Here is an 18,744-nt window from a genome sequence, read left to right on the forward strand (position 1 = left end):
AGGCTTGAATTTTGGGGAAAGGAGAGCCTGTCACTTTTCTGACTGAATTTAGAGTTTATTGAATAAATGCTGCTACTTTTTTTTTTGAGACGGAGTCTCGCTCTGTCACCCAGGCTGGAATGCAGTGGTGCAGTCTCGGCTCACTGCAACCTGAGCCTTCTGGGTTTAAGCGATTCTCGTGCCTCAGCCTTCCAAGTAGCTGGGATTACAGTCATGTGGCACCATGCCATGCTAATTTTTTTTGTTTTTTGTTTTTTTTTGAGACAAAGTCTTACTCTGTCACCGGGTGCCAGGCTAAGTGCAGTGGCACGATCTCTGCTCACTGCAACCTCTGCCTCCCAGGTTCAAGCTGTTCTCCTGCCTCAGCATCCCAAGTAGCTGGGATTACAGGCACCCGCCACCACGCCTGGCTAATTTTAGTAGAGACAGGGTTTCACCATGTTGGCCAGACTGGTCTCGAACTGACCTCAGGTGATCCACCTGCCTCGGCCTCCCAAAGTGCTGGGATTACAGCTGTGAGTCACCATGCCCAGCCAGTTTTTGTACTTTAGGTAACAACGGGGTTTCACCATGTTCACCAGCCTGGGCTTGAACTCCTGACCTCAAGTGATCCGCCCACTTTGGTCTCCCAAAATGCTAGAATTACAGGCATGAGCCATTATGCTCAGCCTGTTTCTTCATTTCCTGTTTGCCTTTAGGACCATTTCCAGAGGCTTTGAGTGCTTGTTGTTTGATAATTTTTGCTACTTCCACTGAGGAGCAGGCAGTGGAGCCTCCTCATGCTGTTATGCTCAGTGTCAACCTCCTATAAACTTTTTGAACTAGCATTCATGCCTCCATAGGGCATAGCTTAGAAAAGCATTTCCTTCATTCTGAGCCTTGACCATGCTTCATAAGGAACTCTTAATATACCCCTTAACATCTCAACTTTCAGGTACTGTTCTTTCATGTTATAAGAGGCCAAGAGTGTTGATTTCTCATGCTTATTTTCCATAAACAATCAATTCAGTTTATGTGAAATTGCAATAAAAGGGAAAATCTGCACATGAGTACAGAGTTTATAAAAGAAGTGAAAATAATAGTAGATAATTTTAACATGGAGGGTATAGCACCATAGTTGGGTTCTATTCAGATTGGCTTGAAGTTGTTGCAGTTAACTCTTGCCTTCTCTGACCTGACTTAGACATCAGAATCATCAGGCTTCGGCCGGGCACAGTGGCTCACGCCTGTAATCCCAGCATTTTTGGGAGGTCAAGGTGGGCAGATCACCTGAGGCCAGGAGTTCAAGACCAGCCTGGCCAACATGGTGAAACCCTATCTCTACTAAAAATACAAAAATTAGCTGGGCGTGGTGGCAGGTGCCTGTAATCCCAGATACTGAGGAGGCTGAGGCAGGAGAATTGCTTGAACCTGAGAGGCAGAGGTTGCAGTCAGTGAGATCATACCACTGCACTCCAGTCTGGGCACTAAGAGTAAAACTCCGTCTCCAAAAAAAAGAGAAAATCAGTCTTATCCTTCAGTTTTGCTATCCTCTTAAATGAACATTTATTTATTATGATTTTTTTTTTCTTTCAGGGACCACTTAATAGTGAGTCTTCCAACCAGAGCTTGTGCAGTGTGGGATCCTTGAGTGATAAAGAAGTAGAGGTAAGAAACTACGTTCATGGCAAGACTTTTCATACTTCCACTTTTGGGCCAGGCTTGGTGGCTCACACCTGTAATCCCAGCACTTTGGGAGGCTAATGTGGGCAGATTGCTTGAGGCTGGGAGTTTGAGACCAGCCTGGGCAACATAGAGAGAACTTGTTTCTACAAAAGAATCCAAAAAAACTTAGCAGGGGGGTGGTAGTGCACACCTGTGGCCCCAGCTACTTGGAGGCTAAGGTGGGAGGATAGTTTGCACCCAGGTGGATGAAGCTGCAGTGAGATGTGATGGCACCACTGCACTCCAGCCTGGGTGACAGAGTGAGACTCGGATCTCAAAGAAAAGATAGCACTGCTTAAGTAACTCCCAGGGTGCTGTTAGACTCTGTGTCAATGGCTCCCCTTTGAGTTGTGTGCTCTTTGCCTATGTACAGGTATGATATGGCCCTCGTGGGTTTTTATTATTATAATCATGTATGGATTTTACATATTTTAAAATTTTTGCATAGTTGTCATCAATAAAGGATAGAAATCTGCAATATTGTTCCCGTTTAAATGAAAAATAAGATTGATTGACTGATTTTATTTTTACAACATTTTTTGAGACAGGGCCTTGCTCTGTCATGCATACTGGAGTACACAGGTGCAGTCATAGCTCATTGTAACCTGACACTTCTGAAATCAAGCAGTCCTCCTGTCTCAGCCTCCTTAGTAGCTAGGTGCCACCATGCCCAGCTAATTTAAAAAAAAATTTTTTTTTTTTTTTTTTTTGAGACAGAGTTTCGCTCTTGTTACCCAGGCTGGAGTGCAATGGCGTGATCTCGGCTCACCACAACCTTAGCCTCCTGAGTAGCTGGGATTACAGGCACGTGCCACCATGCCCAGCTAATTTTTTTTTTTTTTATTTTTAGTAGAGACGGGGTTTCACTATGTTGACCAGGATGGTCTCAATCTCTTGACCTCGTGATCCACCCGCCTTGGCCTCCCAAAGTGCTGGGATTACAGAATTTTTAAAATATTTTTATAGAGACGAGGCCTTGCTGTGTTGCCCAGCTGATCTGGAACTCTTGGGCTCAAGCCATCTTGCACCTCAGCCTCCAAAGTGCTGGGATTATAGACATGAGCCACAGTGCCTGGCCAACATTTTTTGTTCATTTATTTAACTTTTCACAGCCCTCATGCACAAGATTTTATTATTATTAGGCATATAACCTAGCTGCCTAGATATGGGTCTCAGTGTAAGTCTGCAGCCAACTACTCTTCATTTAGATAAAACTATGCAGATCTTTCCTTTTTGGAAGAAAAATTGGATTTAAAGTAGAAGGACTGTAACAGCAGTTTTCTGAGAGCCTAACATATGGTGGACATTTGTCCTACATGTGTGCTCTGTTAAACATCTTACAAAAGTTTTGTAGCACCTCTGACTTACAGATAAATAAACTGAAGCTCTGATATTTTAAGCAGTTTACCAAAAATTGTGTGGATGGTTTGGTTCTAGATTCTATACTCTTTGTTATACTCAGTTTTTTTTTTTTCTTTGCCTGTGCAGAAGACAGATGTTAAACTGCTTTAAGAGGAGGACAGTGATTCAGGACTTGTCTGGGCCAGTTATTTCTGTGTATATATTCAGTATTTTGTGTATACTCACTGTTTTTCCTAACGTGAAAGATTTACCAAAATGCTAATTGTGGCGTATATGGTATTTAACAGACTCCCGAGAAAAAGCAGAATGACCAGCGAAATCGGAAAAGAAAAGCTGAACCATATGAAACTAGCCAAGGTAGTAGTAATTTCATATCAACAAAAGTACTCAGTTCTAATGTACTTAGATAGATTTTTCTAACTTATACTACATAATTAGTTTGTACCCAGGGATTCCTGGTAAAGGAGGTTTGCCATTTGATATTCACCTGACAAAACAGTGTTAGTTCTTCGGGGACTCTTTTGTTTTCCCTGTTGTAAGTTAACAGTCCTCTTAACCACAGGCTTTTCTTTACACCAAGCATACATTGTACAAAAAAGAGGTTATGTTAGCGTTTTAACTCTGTCTTGTGTTAGATCAGTGATTTGTTAATGACAGCCAACTGGAAATGCTTTATTTACATGACTTCCCTTTCTGCCTGCTGCTCTTCGTGGCAGTTGTTTAGTTGAATATTGGAATCCACTGGGATAAATCTGTAAACATGATGGGTATAATGCCAAATATCTTTATATAATCAAAGAATGAAAAAATGACTTGGCTTTTTTTCTCCCATTCTAAGGAATAGAAAGCCCAGTCTTGTTGCATCCTTCTTATCTTTTAAAATTTACAGATAATTCATTGTGTCTTTGGAGCAAAATTCTTCCAACGTGACAAGAAAAATTACTGAATCTTAAAGCTGTGAAAAAATTCTTCCTTTCACTGCTGGTTTAGTCCTTTATTTTATGGAGGAAATAGTCTGTTCTTAGGCTAAGGTATTTTGGCTCATTTGTTACAAGTAAAGCTGACACTTGGGTTTATAGCAATGTATGTAGTTACTGAATGTATAGTACATTTTAGTGAATGATGGTTTACATATGTATTGGAAAAACTGTATTTACTTTGGTTTCATTTTCAGGGAAAGGCACTCCTAGGGGACATAAAATTAGTGATTACTTTGAGGTAAGTTACATTTTTTGAAAAAACAAAAAACCCAAAGATGAACTCTGTAGTGATTTAAAAAAAAAAAAAACCTAAATCCGTGTGTTTATTTGAGGCTTTAGAAAGTAATATTTTGGCCAGGTGAAGTGGCTTATGCCTGTAATCCCAACACTTTGGGAGGCTGAGAGGATCTCTTGAACCCAGGAGTTCAAGACCTGCCTGGGCAACATTGGGAAACCCTGTCTCTACAAAAAATAGAAAAAATTAGCCAGCTGTGGTGACACATACCTATGGTCTCGGCTACTTGGGAGGTTGAGGTGGGAGGATCACTTGAGCCTGAGAAGTCCAGGCTGCAGTGACCCATGATCTACTGCAGTCCAGCCTGGGTGACAGAGTGAGACTGTGTCTCCAAAAAAAAAAAAGTTATGTTTTGCCTTTACTGTACTCTTCTTCTCTTCCTCCCCATCTTCATCAATCAATGCTACTCCATCTCTCAATAAGAGAAAACTGCTGCTGACTTCCTAAATTTAAATTTACTACGTGTCTTGACTGTGATGATATAAAAATTCACAAATAAGGTGATTTTTCTCTTGGCCAGACAAGGTTTTGTGTCTTATAAAGACTGAGGTGGAATGACTTGGACTCTTCTTTTGTCCTCCTCCCTTTAGTCCAGTGGAACATATAGTGAGTTCCCTGACCCATCATTAGTGGTTACTAAAGAAGACACTAACATCACTGCACCACTGCATTTCTACTTTGTGTATTTTGAGACAAGAAGGGAAAACATTCTTCTCTCGTGTCCTTTCAAAATCATGTGTACCTTCAGCTTTCTAATCATGTTTTCTTTATATCTTGATATGTATCTGCTGGAGCTCCTTCTTAAAAATCTCAAGTTAGCAGAATTTGACTTATGTGGCATTTTTTTCTCTAGAGTAAGTTGTATTAACTTAAAGGGGCCATATAATTAAGACCTGTTTGTGTATTAATCTTTTACTCTCCTTATCTGAAGCATAGTACTGTTTTGAATTATTCATATCCATTTTTCCCTGTTGGCCAGTTTGCTGGGGGAAGCGGGCCAGGAACCAGCCCTGGCAGAAGTGTTCCACCAGTTGCACGATCCTCACCGCAACATTCCTTATCCAATCCCTTACCGGTAAGCATTCACCTGGAGAAATTTGACACCTGTTGTAGGAGACAAGATGCCCAGAAACACTCAAGCAAAGTTTCTCTTTCATTAATTGCCCACAGAGAATGAGGCATTAGGGAGAAAAGTTCATAGTTTTACCTATGAATCACTTACTTAGATTCAAATCTATATCAGCAAATTAGCTTTTTACAAAGGAGCCAATTCTATTGTCTCTATATAATAAATTACCTCTAATCCTATAGCTCAGTAGTAGATCAAAAAATTGATTCCAATCAAAACATTAGGTTTTTTACCTTGCCAAATTTGTATGTTCCCTTAGGGCTTTTTTCTTTTAAAATTTGACAAGCTTCTTGTATAATTGAGTTATCTCTAGGGCTTACTCAGTGATGCACTAGAAAAGCTAATGCTGTACAGATATGTGATCGGTTTGTTTCCAGCCTGTAAGAGAGATCCGAAGGTCTTAAAAGCATTATACCTAAGTTAGTGGTTCTCAGTTGGGGGCAGTTTTGCCCCTCAGGGACATTTCTCAATAACTGGAGTCATTATTGGTTGTCACAGCTGGAAGGCATGGGGATGAAACTATAGGCATCTACTGGGCAGAAGTCAGGGACACTGGTAAACATTCTGTAATGTTAGGACAGCCTCCCTGCAAAAAAGAATTATTTGGTCCAAAATATCACTGGTGCTGAGGTTGAGAATTCCTGAGTAAGCTAGTGTAGGATTATGTTTATTTGCTCCAGTGTCTTCGCATAATTTGTTGATACTGTGTAAGACCTCTTACTCAAGAGTGTGCTGTATCCCCTAATGCCTTCGGTATTGCCTCAGGTGGGATCTTGGGAGACAAGGTGTCTGGGACAGAAGTTTTTATTTTGGATCACTGATTTTTAGGAAAGTTGTTTTTCTTTGCCTTGGGAGAGTTGTATGAGAGTACTCATTTCCTAACTGATTTAGGCTTCTGTATTGTTAAAGTATTTAAATTTATTTATTTATTTATTTACGAGTAGTTTCGCTCTTGTTACCCAGGCTGGAGTGCAATGGCGCGATCTCGGCTCACTGCAACCTCCGCCTCCTGGGTTTAGGCAATTCTCCTGCCTCAGCCTCCTTAGTAGCTGGGATTACAGGCACGTGCCACCATGCCCAGCTAATTTTTTGTATTTTTAGTAGAGCCGGGGTTTCACTATATTGACCAGGATGGTCTCGATCTCTTGACCTCGTGATCCACCTGCCTCAGCCTCCCAAAGTGCTGGGATTACAGGCGTGAGCCACTGCGCCCGGCCCTGTTAAAGTATTTTAAAATATACTTCCTGCCCCTCTACTGTCTCATAAAAAGCTACATTCATTAAGATTATTACAATTATTAAAGCACTTATTAAAACATCTAAGCAGTTTTGGCTATTACTGTGTCATCCTTGCCATATATTCATAATAATGTTTTTGTTTTTTTTTTTTGAGACAGTCTCGCTCTGTCACCCAGGCTAGAGTGCAGTGGTGCAATCATGACTACTGCAACCTCCGCCTCCCAGGCTCAAGTGATCCTCCCAACTCAGCCTTCTGAGTAGCTCGTACTACAGGCATGTACCACTATGCCCAGCTAATTTTTGTGTTTTTTTGTAGAGGCGTGATTTCACCATGTTGCCCAGGCTGGTCTCAAACTCCTGAGATCATGTTATGTGCCTGTCTCCACCTCCCAAAGTGCTGAGATTATAGGCATTAGCCATTGTGTCAGGCCGTCCTTGCCATAGTTTATAATGTTAGAAATGTTTGATGATAGATCCAATTTGGGCAGGTTGAGGTTGTTAGATAACTGTTGAAGAGGCTAGGGTCTCTGTTTCTCTTAAGTTTTAAACCAATTAAAGTTTAAAAGATATTAAATGAGATAGCAGATTATCTATTTGGGACAGAGACACAGGAGAATTTTGTAGAAATTCTCAGTGTTGAAATTCTGTTTTGTAGAATTTCTCAGTGTTGTCTATAACTCTTTTCTTCCTGAAATCCTCTTTTTATTTGGTTTTTAATAGTGTGACTACCTATCTCTCCTATGTCATTTATTGGTTTAGGTTGAATCTTACCTGAAGACAAAAGAGATGAACTCAGTGATCTGTAGACATTTTTGCCAGCTATATGAAAGTGTCTGAGCCCTGTCATCATACAAATCTGATGATAGATGAGGTGTTAAAATAGGAACCAAAGCTTAATTCTCCACCTTTTCCTTGCCTGCCTCTAGGCAACTCAGCATGGTTGGAGGAACACACACAAACCAAGGTGACTGACTGATTTTCAGGTCATGAGCACTGACCTCATGTGTACCTCTCACTGCCTGCCAGTCCTACTGTATTTCTACTTCGTTCCCTTTCCTCCATGAATATGTCATATTTTTGTTATCTCCTGCAAACCTCCAGCAATTCTTCTACTAACTGATGGCCTTCCTTTTTTATTTTACTGAGAAAATAGAAGCTATCGGAAGAGAATTTCTACATACTTCTACACCAGATTTGCCAAGCTACTTGCATCAGTACTCACATCCATCTGCCTTTGGGATGAAAGAACTTGCTAGCCTTTCACATGGGTTCTGGTCTCCCCAATAATTATGTATCCAGCTGTCTACTTGACATTTCCACTTGTGCTGCTTCAGCATGTCCAAAAAGGAACTCTTGCTCTCTCCCTTCCCTACCATAACAATAACACCGAACTGCTCTTCTCTAGTCTGCCTTGTTCTGGCAAATGACAGGTTATACCATCTGGTTTTTTAGGTCATAGCTTCATGCCCCAAATGTAATCCATCAGAAAATCCTGTTTTTCCTTTAAAATATGTTAAAATGTGACCACTTTTCTATTTCTGTTCACTGGATTAGCTTTCAAAGTGGTCTCCCTGTTTTTTGTCCTTGTTCTACCTGGTCTTAATATAATATCCCACATGATTATTAAAATGTTCAGACACATCCTGGCACTCCTCTGCTCAACACTGTCCAGTGGCTTCCTAGACTGAAGTCTTTATGTGACCTAAAAGCTCCTCCATGATCTGTGCTCCCTACTATCCACCTGGTTCTGACATTTGCAGCCATTCTCCCTCTCCTTCATGCCACTGCAGCCACACTGGCCTCCTTGAGCTCTGTGAAGAACACCTTTGCTTCGGGGTCTTTGTACTTGTTATTCCCTCTTCCAGGAAGGAACATGCTTTTCTCAAATATCAGCAATCTCTTCATCAGGTTGTTGCTCAAAAATGTCAGTCAAGCAGTCTCCCTTAGCCAGCTTCTCTAAAATAGCAGTTCCTCACACCTTGTCACTTTGTTCCTAGCCCTTTAATTCTGACACACCCATGTACATACATTTTAATATATCTTTAAATTTTTGTTGATTCATATTTATACATGCAGAAGAGTACACATTATAAGTCTACAGTTTAATGAATTTTCACAAACTCTACAAGCACAAGAAATACCACTAATAATGCAGAAGTTCCCATGTTCTTTTTCAGTTACTGACCCCCTGGTGGCTATCCACTAGCCCGACCTCTAACAACATAAATGAATTTTCTTGTTTTTGTATTTTGTATAACAGAATTATTTAGTGTATATTCTTGTGGCTAGTCCTTTTGTTCCATGTTACTTTTGTGAGGTTTGTCCATTTTGTTTTGTATTTTGTAGATCATTTATCGTCATTGGTGTGTTACAAGTTTAATTTTCATTTAATAATTTATATATTTTTATTTTCAACTACATATTTAATTGTCCATCTTGCCACTAGAATGTTAATCTCATAAGAATGGGGATTTTGCTTTGTTTTGTTTACTGCTCTCTTGTTACATAAAAGTGTAATTTTTAAACTAATTTCCCCCACTTGACATGTAAGCAATATCTTATTTCATTTTCAGTCTCCAGCATCCAAAATGGTGCTTGGCACACAATAGGTGCTCAAAATTATGCTGAAAGGGAAGAATAGATGGATAAAAATTTATTTTTACCTTTTTACCTATGGAAGATTATTTGTATTTTTGTTAAATATAAAAAATATAAAAAGTATGTAAAACATGTAAGTTTTTATGCAGGAATTGACAAAGGACAGCTCACAGCTGGCAAGCTAGGAATGACTTTTATTTTTATATTTAAATTTATTTGATTTTATTTTTGGAGACAAAGCATCACTCTGTCCCTGAGGCTGGAGTGCAGTGGTGCAGTCTCGGCTCACTGCAACTTCTGCCTCCTGGGTAGCTGGGATTACAGGTGTGTGCCACCACACCTGGCTAATTTTTGTATTTTTAGTAGAGAGAGGTTTCACTATGTTGGACAGGCTGGTGGTCTCTAATTCCTGACCTCAGGTGATCTGCCTGCCTTGGCCTCCCAAACTGCTGGGATCACAGACATGAGCTACCTGGCATGGCAAGCTTGGAATGGTTTTTTAAATATTTTTTTTCTTTCTTTCTTTTTTTTTTTTTTTTTTTTTTTTTTTTTGAGGTGGAGTCTTCATCTGTCACCCAGGCTGGAGTGCAGTGGCACAATCTTAACTCACTGCAACCTTCACCCCTCTAGGTTCAAGCAATTCGTGCCTCAGCCTCCCAAGTATCTGAGATTACAGACATACATCACCATGCTCAGCTAATCTTTTTGAATTTTTAGTTGAGACAGGGTTTTGCCACATTGGCCAGGCTGGTCTGGAACTCCTGGCCTGAAGTGATCTACCTGCCTGGGCCTCCCAAAGTGTTGAGATTATAGGTACAAACCACCGAGCCTGGCTGAAGCCCTTTGCTTTAAATGTGGTTTATGTGATATTTAATATATCCAAACCATTGTGTGGTATAACTATTTCCATTGTTAATACTATTAAATTTGCATTATGTTTTCTGTCTGTCTTTGGCAAATACCATATAATTGGATTTTGTTCTCTTAGGTCTAAAATTTTTCTTTTATTTACATTCAATATAATTACCAATATATTCGGTTTAGATGTATCATCGTTTAATGTGTTTATTTATCCTGCCTGTTCTGTATTCCTTTTTCTTTAATTTCTTGCTTTCATTTAGATTGAATTTTTTTAAAGTCATTTTCTATTTTCCTCCTCTTCTAGTAACTAGGCTGTCTTTGGTGTTTCTCTTAGGAAGTATCACATTCAGCCAGGTGTGGTGGCTCACGCCTGTAATCCTTGCACTTTGGGAGGCCCAGGTGGGAGGATTACTTGAGTTCAGGAGTTTGAGACCAGCCTAGGTAATATAACAAGACCCCGTCTCTACAACAAAACATAACAATTTAAAATTAGCCAGGCATGGTTGCATGCACCTTGTAGCTCCAATTATTCAGGTGGCTGAGGTGGGAGGATTCCTTGAGCCCAGGATGTCAGAGTTGGAGTGAGTCATGATCACACCACTGCACTCCATCCTGGAGCATAGAGTGAGACCCCATCTCAAATAAAACCCAAAAATATGAAAAAGTAAAAATAAATTACCATATATATTTTTAATATGCTAAAATTTAATGTCAGTTGTATCTTTATCCTTTACAAAATAAAATCATGACCTCAGAACACCATTTACTCTGCTACTGATTTGGTGGTGGTGGTGTTATATTTTGTCTTTTTTTGGTCTCATCAAATATTATTGTTTAATGCTATCAGTGTTCATTTAGGTTTATCTGTATATTCACCTCTTTGTGGTTCTTTTCTTTTTGCATCCTATACCTTCCACCTGGGGTCACTTTGCTTCTGCCTAAATATTCCTTTAGTATTCTTCTAGAGTATATCTGCAAAGGATTAGCTCTAGATTTTTGTTTACTGAAATAACTTTATTTTGCTCTTACTCCTGAAAGTATTTTTGCTGTGTGTATTTTTAGGTTTGCTTTTTTTTTCTTTTAACACAATTGAGCAGTAATCCATTACCATCTTCTAGCCCTCCATTGTTAACTGTTAACAAATCAGCTGTCATTTGCTTGTTTCTTTGAAGATAACTGCTTTTTTCCCCTCTGATTGCTTTGAAAGTCTTTAGCTGTGGTGTTCTGTAGTTTTATGATGATGTGTCATTTCATTTCTCTTGCTTGTGATTTCCTGGACTTCTTGAATTTGTGGGTTGGTGTCTTTCATCAGTTCTGAATAAATAGCAGTTGTCTCTTCAGATATTATCTTTGACTTGTTCTGTTTTTCCTCATCTTATGAAATTCGAATTAGCCATACATTAGATTTCTAATTTTACTACCATGCCTTTTGACTTTTTTTTTTTGTATTTTGTTCTTCTTGTCTTTATATACTCCATCATGGATAATTTCTTCTTGCCTTTCAGTTCCCAGATTCTTATTCATTGTTTCTAATTAGCTATTAGCCCTATTGAATTGATTACTGCCTTCTTTTTTTTTTTTTTAAGGCAGAGTTTTGCTCTTGTTGCCCAGGCTGGAGTGCATTGGCACCATCTCAATTTACCACAACCTCCACCTCCTGAGTTCAAGCAAATTCTTCTCCTTCAACCTCCCGAGTAACTGGGATTACAGGCATGCATCACCACACCCGGCTACTTTTTGTATTATTAGTAGAGACGGGGTTTCTTCATGTTGGTCAGGCTGATCTTGAACTCTTGACCTCAGGTGATCCACCTGCGTTGGCCTCCCAAAGTTCTGGGATTACAGGTGTGAGCTACCGTGCCTGGCAGCTACTGCCTTTTTAAGAAAAAGAATTACATTTCCTGTAGATATTTTTAAGCCTTTTTTTTAATGCATTAGACATAATTATTTTATAATTTGTTTGATAATTCTAGCATCTGAAACTTTTATGTGAATCTGTTTCTAGTGTCTCGTTTTTCTTAGTTGTTGCTCATGGCTTTATTTCTTTTATGCTTTGTTTTTTCACTGTGTACTCCTCATTGTTCTTGCAAAATTGTTTGTGGAGTTTCTTCAAGATCTGGGATGAATGAAGATGTGTTACTCCAGGGAAAATTTTTATTTGCTTCTTTTGAGTACCTGAAGATTTTACTTCTCTTATATGCCACCATAGTGAATTTATGGCTTATATTTTGTTTAGTTTGTTTATTTTGTTTGCTTCTTTCAACTACTAGGAATAAGTGATTTGTATTGTGTTAACATTTCTCAAGAGAACCCACAACCCTTACACTGCTAAGGCAACTTCCTTGTAACTGTCTGAGGGTGGGGGTAATTTTTCCTGGTTTACCCTTTCCTTGAGAATGTAGTGTAGCTCTTTGGAGGCCCAGCTTGGAGTGGGAAAGGTTTCCTATTGAACCCTCTGTCTTGGCTGAGCTTTGGTCTATGACTATCTGCTTGATACCATGTTGCCCTGAAAATGGAAATTCAAGACCAGCAGGTGCTCTTAGGCCATATGTGGCTTTGGTGTTTCTTTTACCTGTCTTGTGTTCCTAATTTCCCTTAGATTTTGCCCTGGCAGATCCCTAACGTTTTATCAAGTCTTGAGTGTTTCTAATGTTTGTTACTGTTGTTTGCCCATATTTTATCCTACCTTTATAGTTTTTTTTTCCCCAGAGGAAGGATGGTTCAAACAGGCTAGGCTGTAGCTAACATAGGATATTTACAGAAATATTTTTAAATCTTTCATCCCTTGGCAGGTATTTATTGAATATATGGCAGAAGATTTATTTTACTGTTGCAGCTCATTCTCCCATGCCATGAGAATATTGTCATCAATGGGTATTACAGGTGTTCTGGAGTCTGAGCTTAAACTTTTACATTTGATAGGGTAGGAGTGTTGATCATCAGGAGTACTCTACCCTATATTCAAAAATTAAATTTCTTTGTCAGGATTATTTTACTTTTATTTTTTGACATGAAAATGTTACAGAATTATTCCTGATTAAGAAAAATTACCTCCTTTATTCATGCAGATTGTGAAAGTTCAGTTTAGAAATGGTAAAATAGAAAGTTTCCTCCAAAAGAAGTTATTAGAGATTATGGTGGGCAAATATTTCTAGACTTTTTGATATATACACATGTATGTTTATATAATGGGTTTTCTTATTTCCATTGTATTAGTTTATTTAACCAATATCTTGTAAACATTTGTATTCTATATATAGTGTTGTAATGAACATTCTTGTACATACCTGCGTTTTTTCCAGTTAACTTCCCTAATTATAATTCCCATGTCAGAGTATGATCATTTAAAAATATCATCACATAAATTGCTAGGAGGTTATTAGCAGTTTGAGAGTACTAATTTTTTACACCCTGCTAATAGTGAATTTTATCATTGTAATCTTTGCCATCAAGAAAAATACCTTGTTTTAACTTGCATGTGTTCATTAGTTATATTAAGCATCTTATATGTTTAATGGCCTTTTGGATTTCTCTTTTAATGCTGGTTCAGGTCCTTTGCCTATGTCTCTTTTGAAATATTTGTGTGTTTTTGGTTTTTGTTTTACTGATGGGTAAAGCATTGTTTATTAAGATTTAATAAATTATTATTTATTGATATTTATATTGTAAATATTTTTGCATGTTTGTAATCTTGCCTTTAACTTCATGTTGACTTTTACATTCACATGTTAAAAAAAAATTGAAGTAGTCAAATTTATTGTTTTTCCTTTATGACTTACGGGATTTGTCTTATTCTTAGATGTTCCTATATGATTAAAAAAAAGTGTGTGAGATATATATATATATGTGTGTATATATATATATATATGACTGTTCCTATATGGTGTGCGTATATATATATACTCATATATATATATATATATATATATGTTTTTTTTCCTTTGAGACAGGATCTTACTGTATCACCCAGGCTGGAGTGCAGTGCTGTGATCTTGGCCCACTGCAGCCTCTGCCTCCTGGGTTCAAGTAATTCTTTTGCCTCAGCCTCCTGAGTAGCTGGGTCTACAGGCATGTGCCACCATACCCAGCTAATTTTTGTATTTTTAGTAGAGACAGGGTTTCACCACGTTGGCCAGGCTGGTCTTAAACTCCTGACCGCAAGTGATTTTGCCCATCTCAGCCTCCCAAAGTGCTGGATTGCAGGCATGAGCCCATGGTGCCCTGCCAATGGTTTATATTTTTAATGTCATGTTTAAAAAGTCCTTTACCACTAAAAAATTCTAAAAGAATTTATTTTTTCTTCTTATAATTTTTATATGTGATAAAAGGTAGAAATCTACTTTTCCCTTTTTTTTCTAATATCTGTACAAATGACCTACCATCTTTTTAGTACGTTCCCACTGATATGAAATGCACATTAATCACAAACTATACTTTGTAGTATCTTTTTTTTTTTCTTTGAGACGGAGTTTCGCTCTTGTTACCCAGGCTGGAGTGCAATGGCGCAATCTCGGCTCACCGCAACCTCCGCCTCCTGGGTTCAGGCAATTCTCCTCCCTCAGCCTCCCGAGTAGCTGGGATTACAGGCACGCGCCACCACGCCCAGCTAATTTTTTGTATCTTTAGTAGAGACGGGGTTTCACCATGTTGAACAGGTTGGTCTCGATCTCTCGACCTTGTGATCCACCCGCCTTGGCCTCCCAAAGTGCTGGGATTACAGGCTTGAGCCACCGCACCTGGCCTACTAATCACAAACTATATATCCATATTATATAGATCTGTTTCTGAATTCTGTATTCTGTGACACTGGTCAATCTGCTTCTGTATCTGTATGATACTGTTATAGTTAATGTAACATTTTAGTATGTTTCTGTATCTGGTCAAGTTTCCCTGATATTCTTTCTGAAAAATTATGTGGCTGATTATGATTTTTTTTTTAAGTGAAACTTAGAATTTATTGTGAAATTCCACAAAAATAACTGCCCAAAAAAGCATGAGAGAGAACCTAGATGACCACTCTGCCACCATAAGACTATCCCTTGGAAGAGAAACAGGCCAAAAACAAAATTAAAAGCCTTAAACTTGGGTTTTAGAGAAATTTGACGTCTGTAGATTCTGAACCCAGGAACATGATATTGCCATTTAATTTAGATCATCTTTTATATTTGTCTGTGAAACTGTAGTTTTTCTTCATAGGTATTCTCTGCATGTTTCTTAAGTTTGCTTTCAAGTATTGTACAGTTTTTTTTGCTACTTTGAATCTGCTTTTCCTTCCATTAACTGCTGTGATTATAATCAGTTGGGGAAGCTATCAATTTTGGTGTATTTATTTTGTATTTGGCCATCTTACTGAACTCTTAATTGTTATAGTAGTTTTTCCATTGATTTGCTTGGTTTCCTTTGTGAATATTTATATCATACAAAAGTGACACTAAAAATATTTAATATTTTTTAATATTTTTACCACATATTTTTTTTCATATTGGCTAAAACTTTTATAATAACGTCTAATATGAGAATGTGTTACTTTGGTTTCCAGCTTTAATGAGAGGGTCTCCAGTATAGCACCACTAATTATGATGTTTTATATTGATTTTTTGAAAAACATACTGTTTATTATATTAAAAATGGATAATTCCAATCTTTTCTTTTTGAGACAGAGTCTTGCTCTGTTGCCAGGCGCCAGGCTGGAGTGCAGTGGCACAATCTCGGCTCGCTGCAACTTCCGCCTCCCAGGTTCAAGCAGTTCTCCTGCCTCAGCCTCCCAGGTAGCTGGGACTACAGGCGCACGCCACCACGACTAGCTAATTTTTTTTTTTGTATTTTAAGTAGAGACGGGGTTTCACCATGTTGGCCAGGATGGTCTCGATCTCTTGACCTCGTGATCCACCCGCCTTGGCCTCCCAAAGTGCTGGGCTTGAGCCACCATTCCCAGCCAGTTTTTCTGTTTTTAGTAGAGACAGGATTTCACCATGTTGGCCAGGCTGGTCTTGAAGTCCTGACCTTAAGTGATCTGCCTGCCTTGGCCTCCAGAGTGCTGGGATTACAGGCATGAGCCACTGTGCCCTGCCAATTCCAGTCATTTTAAGAGTTACCCAACACTGGATATCCTTTTGGGTATCCAATAGGAAGAGCCATAATTTTTCCCTCCCTAAAGTTAATATAATGAATTACATTAGTAGATTTGCTAATGTTGAACCATTTTTAGATTTCTGGAGTAAGTCATATGTAATTGTGGTGTATTATCCTTTTAGTATACTGTGGAACTTGTTTTGCTTGCATTTATTTTAGATTTTTGCATCTAAATATACTATAGTGAGAATAGAATTGAGAGTGAAACTTTGGGAGGCCGAGGCGGGTGGATCACGAGGTCAAGAGATCCATCCTGGTCAACATGGTGAAACCCTGTCTCTACTAAATACAAAAAATTAGCTGGGCATGGTGGTGCGCGCCTGTGATCCCAGCTACTTGGGAGGCTGAGGCGGGAGAATTGCCTCAACCCAGGAGGCGGAGGTTGCAGTGAGCCGAGATCGCGCCATTGCACTCCAGCCTGGGTAACAAGAGCGAAACTCCATCTCAAAAAAAAAAAAAAAAAGAGTGAAATAAGCTCCACCTTTTTAAGTCATGGGACGGGACAGGCACAGTGGCTCATGCCTGTAATCCCAGCACTTTGAGAGGCCGAAATGGACAGATTGCCTGAGTTCAGGAGTTTGAGACCAGCCTGGCCAACATGTTGAAACCCCATCTATACTAAAAATACAAACAAAAATTAGCCAGGCGTGGTGGTGGGTGCCTGTAATCCTAGCTACTTGGGAGGCTGAGGCAGGAGAATTGCTTTAAACCCGGGAAGTGGAGGTTGCAGTGAGCTGAGACCATGCCATTGCACTCCGGTCTGGGCAACAAGAATGAAACTCTATCTCAAAAAAAAAAAAAAGAAAAGTCATGGGACAATGTCTTAATTTTCATTTACCTACAGGATGGAAATAATATTTCCTGTGTAGGGTTGAGGGCATTGTGAAGTTGATTTTTTGAACTCTACAAAGTAACGTATAAATTTAGACTTACATAAGTATAGAACCATTAAAATATGTCAAACAATTTGAGTAAGATGGTCACATTTTTAGATAGATTATAATCAAGTGATAATGTTGGCGTGCTCTCCATAATTATTTTTAGAGAGGCTTTTTAAAAAAAATCATTCATGTTATATTTGATAACTGTTTTTAGCCTGTTGCATGTTTGGGCAGTATCAGATTATCTTTCTCATGTTATTTGTGTGTTTCTTTACTGTTTTCCAGCGACGAGTAGAACAGCCCCTCTATGGTTTAGATGGCACCGCTGCAAAGGAGGCGACAGAGGAGCAGTCTGCTCTGCCAACCCTCATGTCAGTGATGCTAGCAAAACCTCGGCTAGACACGGAGCAGCTGGCACAAAGGGGAGCTGGCCTCTGCTTCACTTTTGTTTCAGTGAGTACAAAGCCTAAGTTAATTTAGATCCTTGCCATTTCCCTAGCACTCCTTGATGAAGTTGGATTAATTATTTTGATAGAGAGATAAGGACATATCTAGGTTTTTTTAAAAATATGATTTCCCCTTACTATCATTCCCAAACATGTCTAATTCTATATCACTTCTAAATGTATTGTGTTTTTACTCAATCTCCCTTGGTTCAGGCTCCTGAGGGAGACTGCTTTGTCAAAGCCTGAACGCACAATAGGAAGGAAAGCACAGTCTTAGATTGACAAAGAAGAAAATACAGATCAAATTGCATTAACAACCAAGATATAATTAAAAATAGAATCTCCAAGTTCCAGCCATATCTATGTAAGTTAATACTCAAGTCAGTACAGTTTCAGTATGTGAGCAGGCATTCTCACAGCAAGCTTACTAGTCATTTGCCCCATGTAGTATTTGGGCTATGTACACACTTGCTTTCTCACCCCTTCACAGTGTTGGTACGCTACCTTTCCCAGGAATATTTAGATACCTATTTGCTCCTTTCAGCTTGCTTCTTTCTCCGTGTTTGAAGAACAAGAATTTGAGTATTATGAAAGTTTGACCTCATTTCATAATGCACTGTGAATGCCATTTGAACCAACCGTTACTTTTCCTGGTTTCTGGGCCCTATCGGGTCACCAGTTTATTGCCAGTGGTGCCAGAGTAACAGAAAGTCCCATTGCCCTATTCCTATTCCACTTTTAAGGGCATCTTTCAGAATTAAAGTCACCATTCATCCAAATTTTGTTCCTCTTACTGGTTCATTTTGTCCAGTTATAATCTAAGTTTCCTGTTTATTTGCCCTATGGATTCTGAGTCTTCAGTCCACACTCCACCAACTGTGCTCAAAAAGGTACTGAAAATAATGGTTGTCTTAAGGAAAGGAAATACAGATAATAAAACAGTTAACCAGATAGGAAACTATTGTGCATGATTTGGCATTTTTTTATAGTTACGGTAGCTTTACCTTAAGAAAGAGATACAACACTCTTTGAATAACATCCATTTTATTCAAATGGTTTTGTTATAGCGTTAATTAGCCACTGTGAGCTGACTCCACCATCTGTGTGGAGTTTGCATG

General features: G+C 38.8%; 1 protein-coding gene across 33 annotated transcripts in view; it reads left to right on the plus strand.

The window, feature by feature from the left end:
• TLK2 (tousled like kinase 2) overlaps positions 1–18,744 on the plus strand; it is a 150,453-nt gene that overhangs the window by 55,742 nt on the left and 75,967 nt on the right. For 14 of the 33 annotated variants that reach the window (XM_035300353.3, XM_078373458.1, XM_035300354.3 and 11 more), the window contains exons 3-7: positions 1,576–1,647; positions 3,354–3,423; positions 4,241–4,284; positions 5,321–5,416; positions 17,466–17,633. In XM_035300353.3, the coding sequence (XP_035156244.1) occupies positions 1,576–1,647; positions 3,354–3,423; positions 4,241–4,284; positions 5,321–5,416; positions 17,466–17,633 (450 nt within the window). The remainder of the gene's footprint in view (positions 1–1,575; positions 1,648–3,353; positions 3,424–4,240; positions 4,285–5,320; positions 5,417–17,465; positions 17,634–18,744) is intronic. The other 19 variants (XM_035300361.3, XM_035300366.3, XM_078373461.1 and 16 more) reach the window with 3 other exon arrangements.

The sequence above is a fragment of the Callithrix jacchus genome, chromosome 5 (genome assembly GCF_049354715.1).
Source record: "Callithrix jacchus isolate 240 chromosome 5, calJac240_pri, whole genome shotgun sequence".
NCBI classification, from domain to species: domain Eukaryota; kingdom Metazoa; phylum Chordata; class Mammalia; order Primates; family Cebidae; genus Callithrix; species Callithrix jacchus.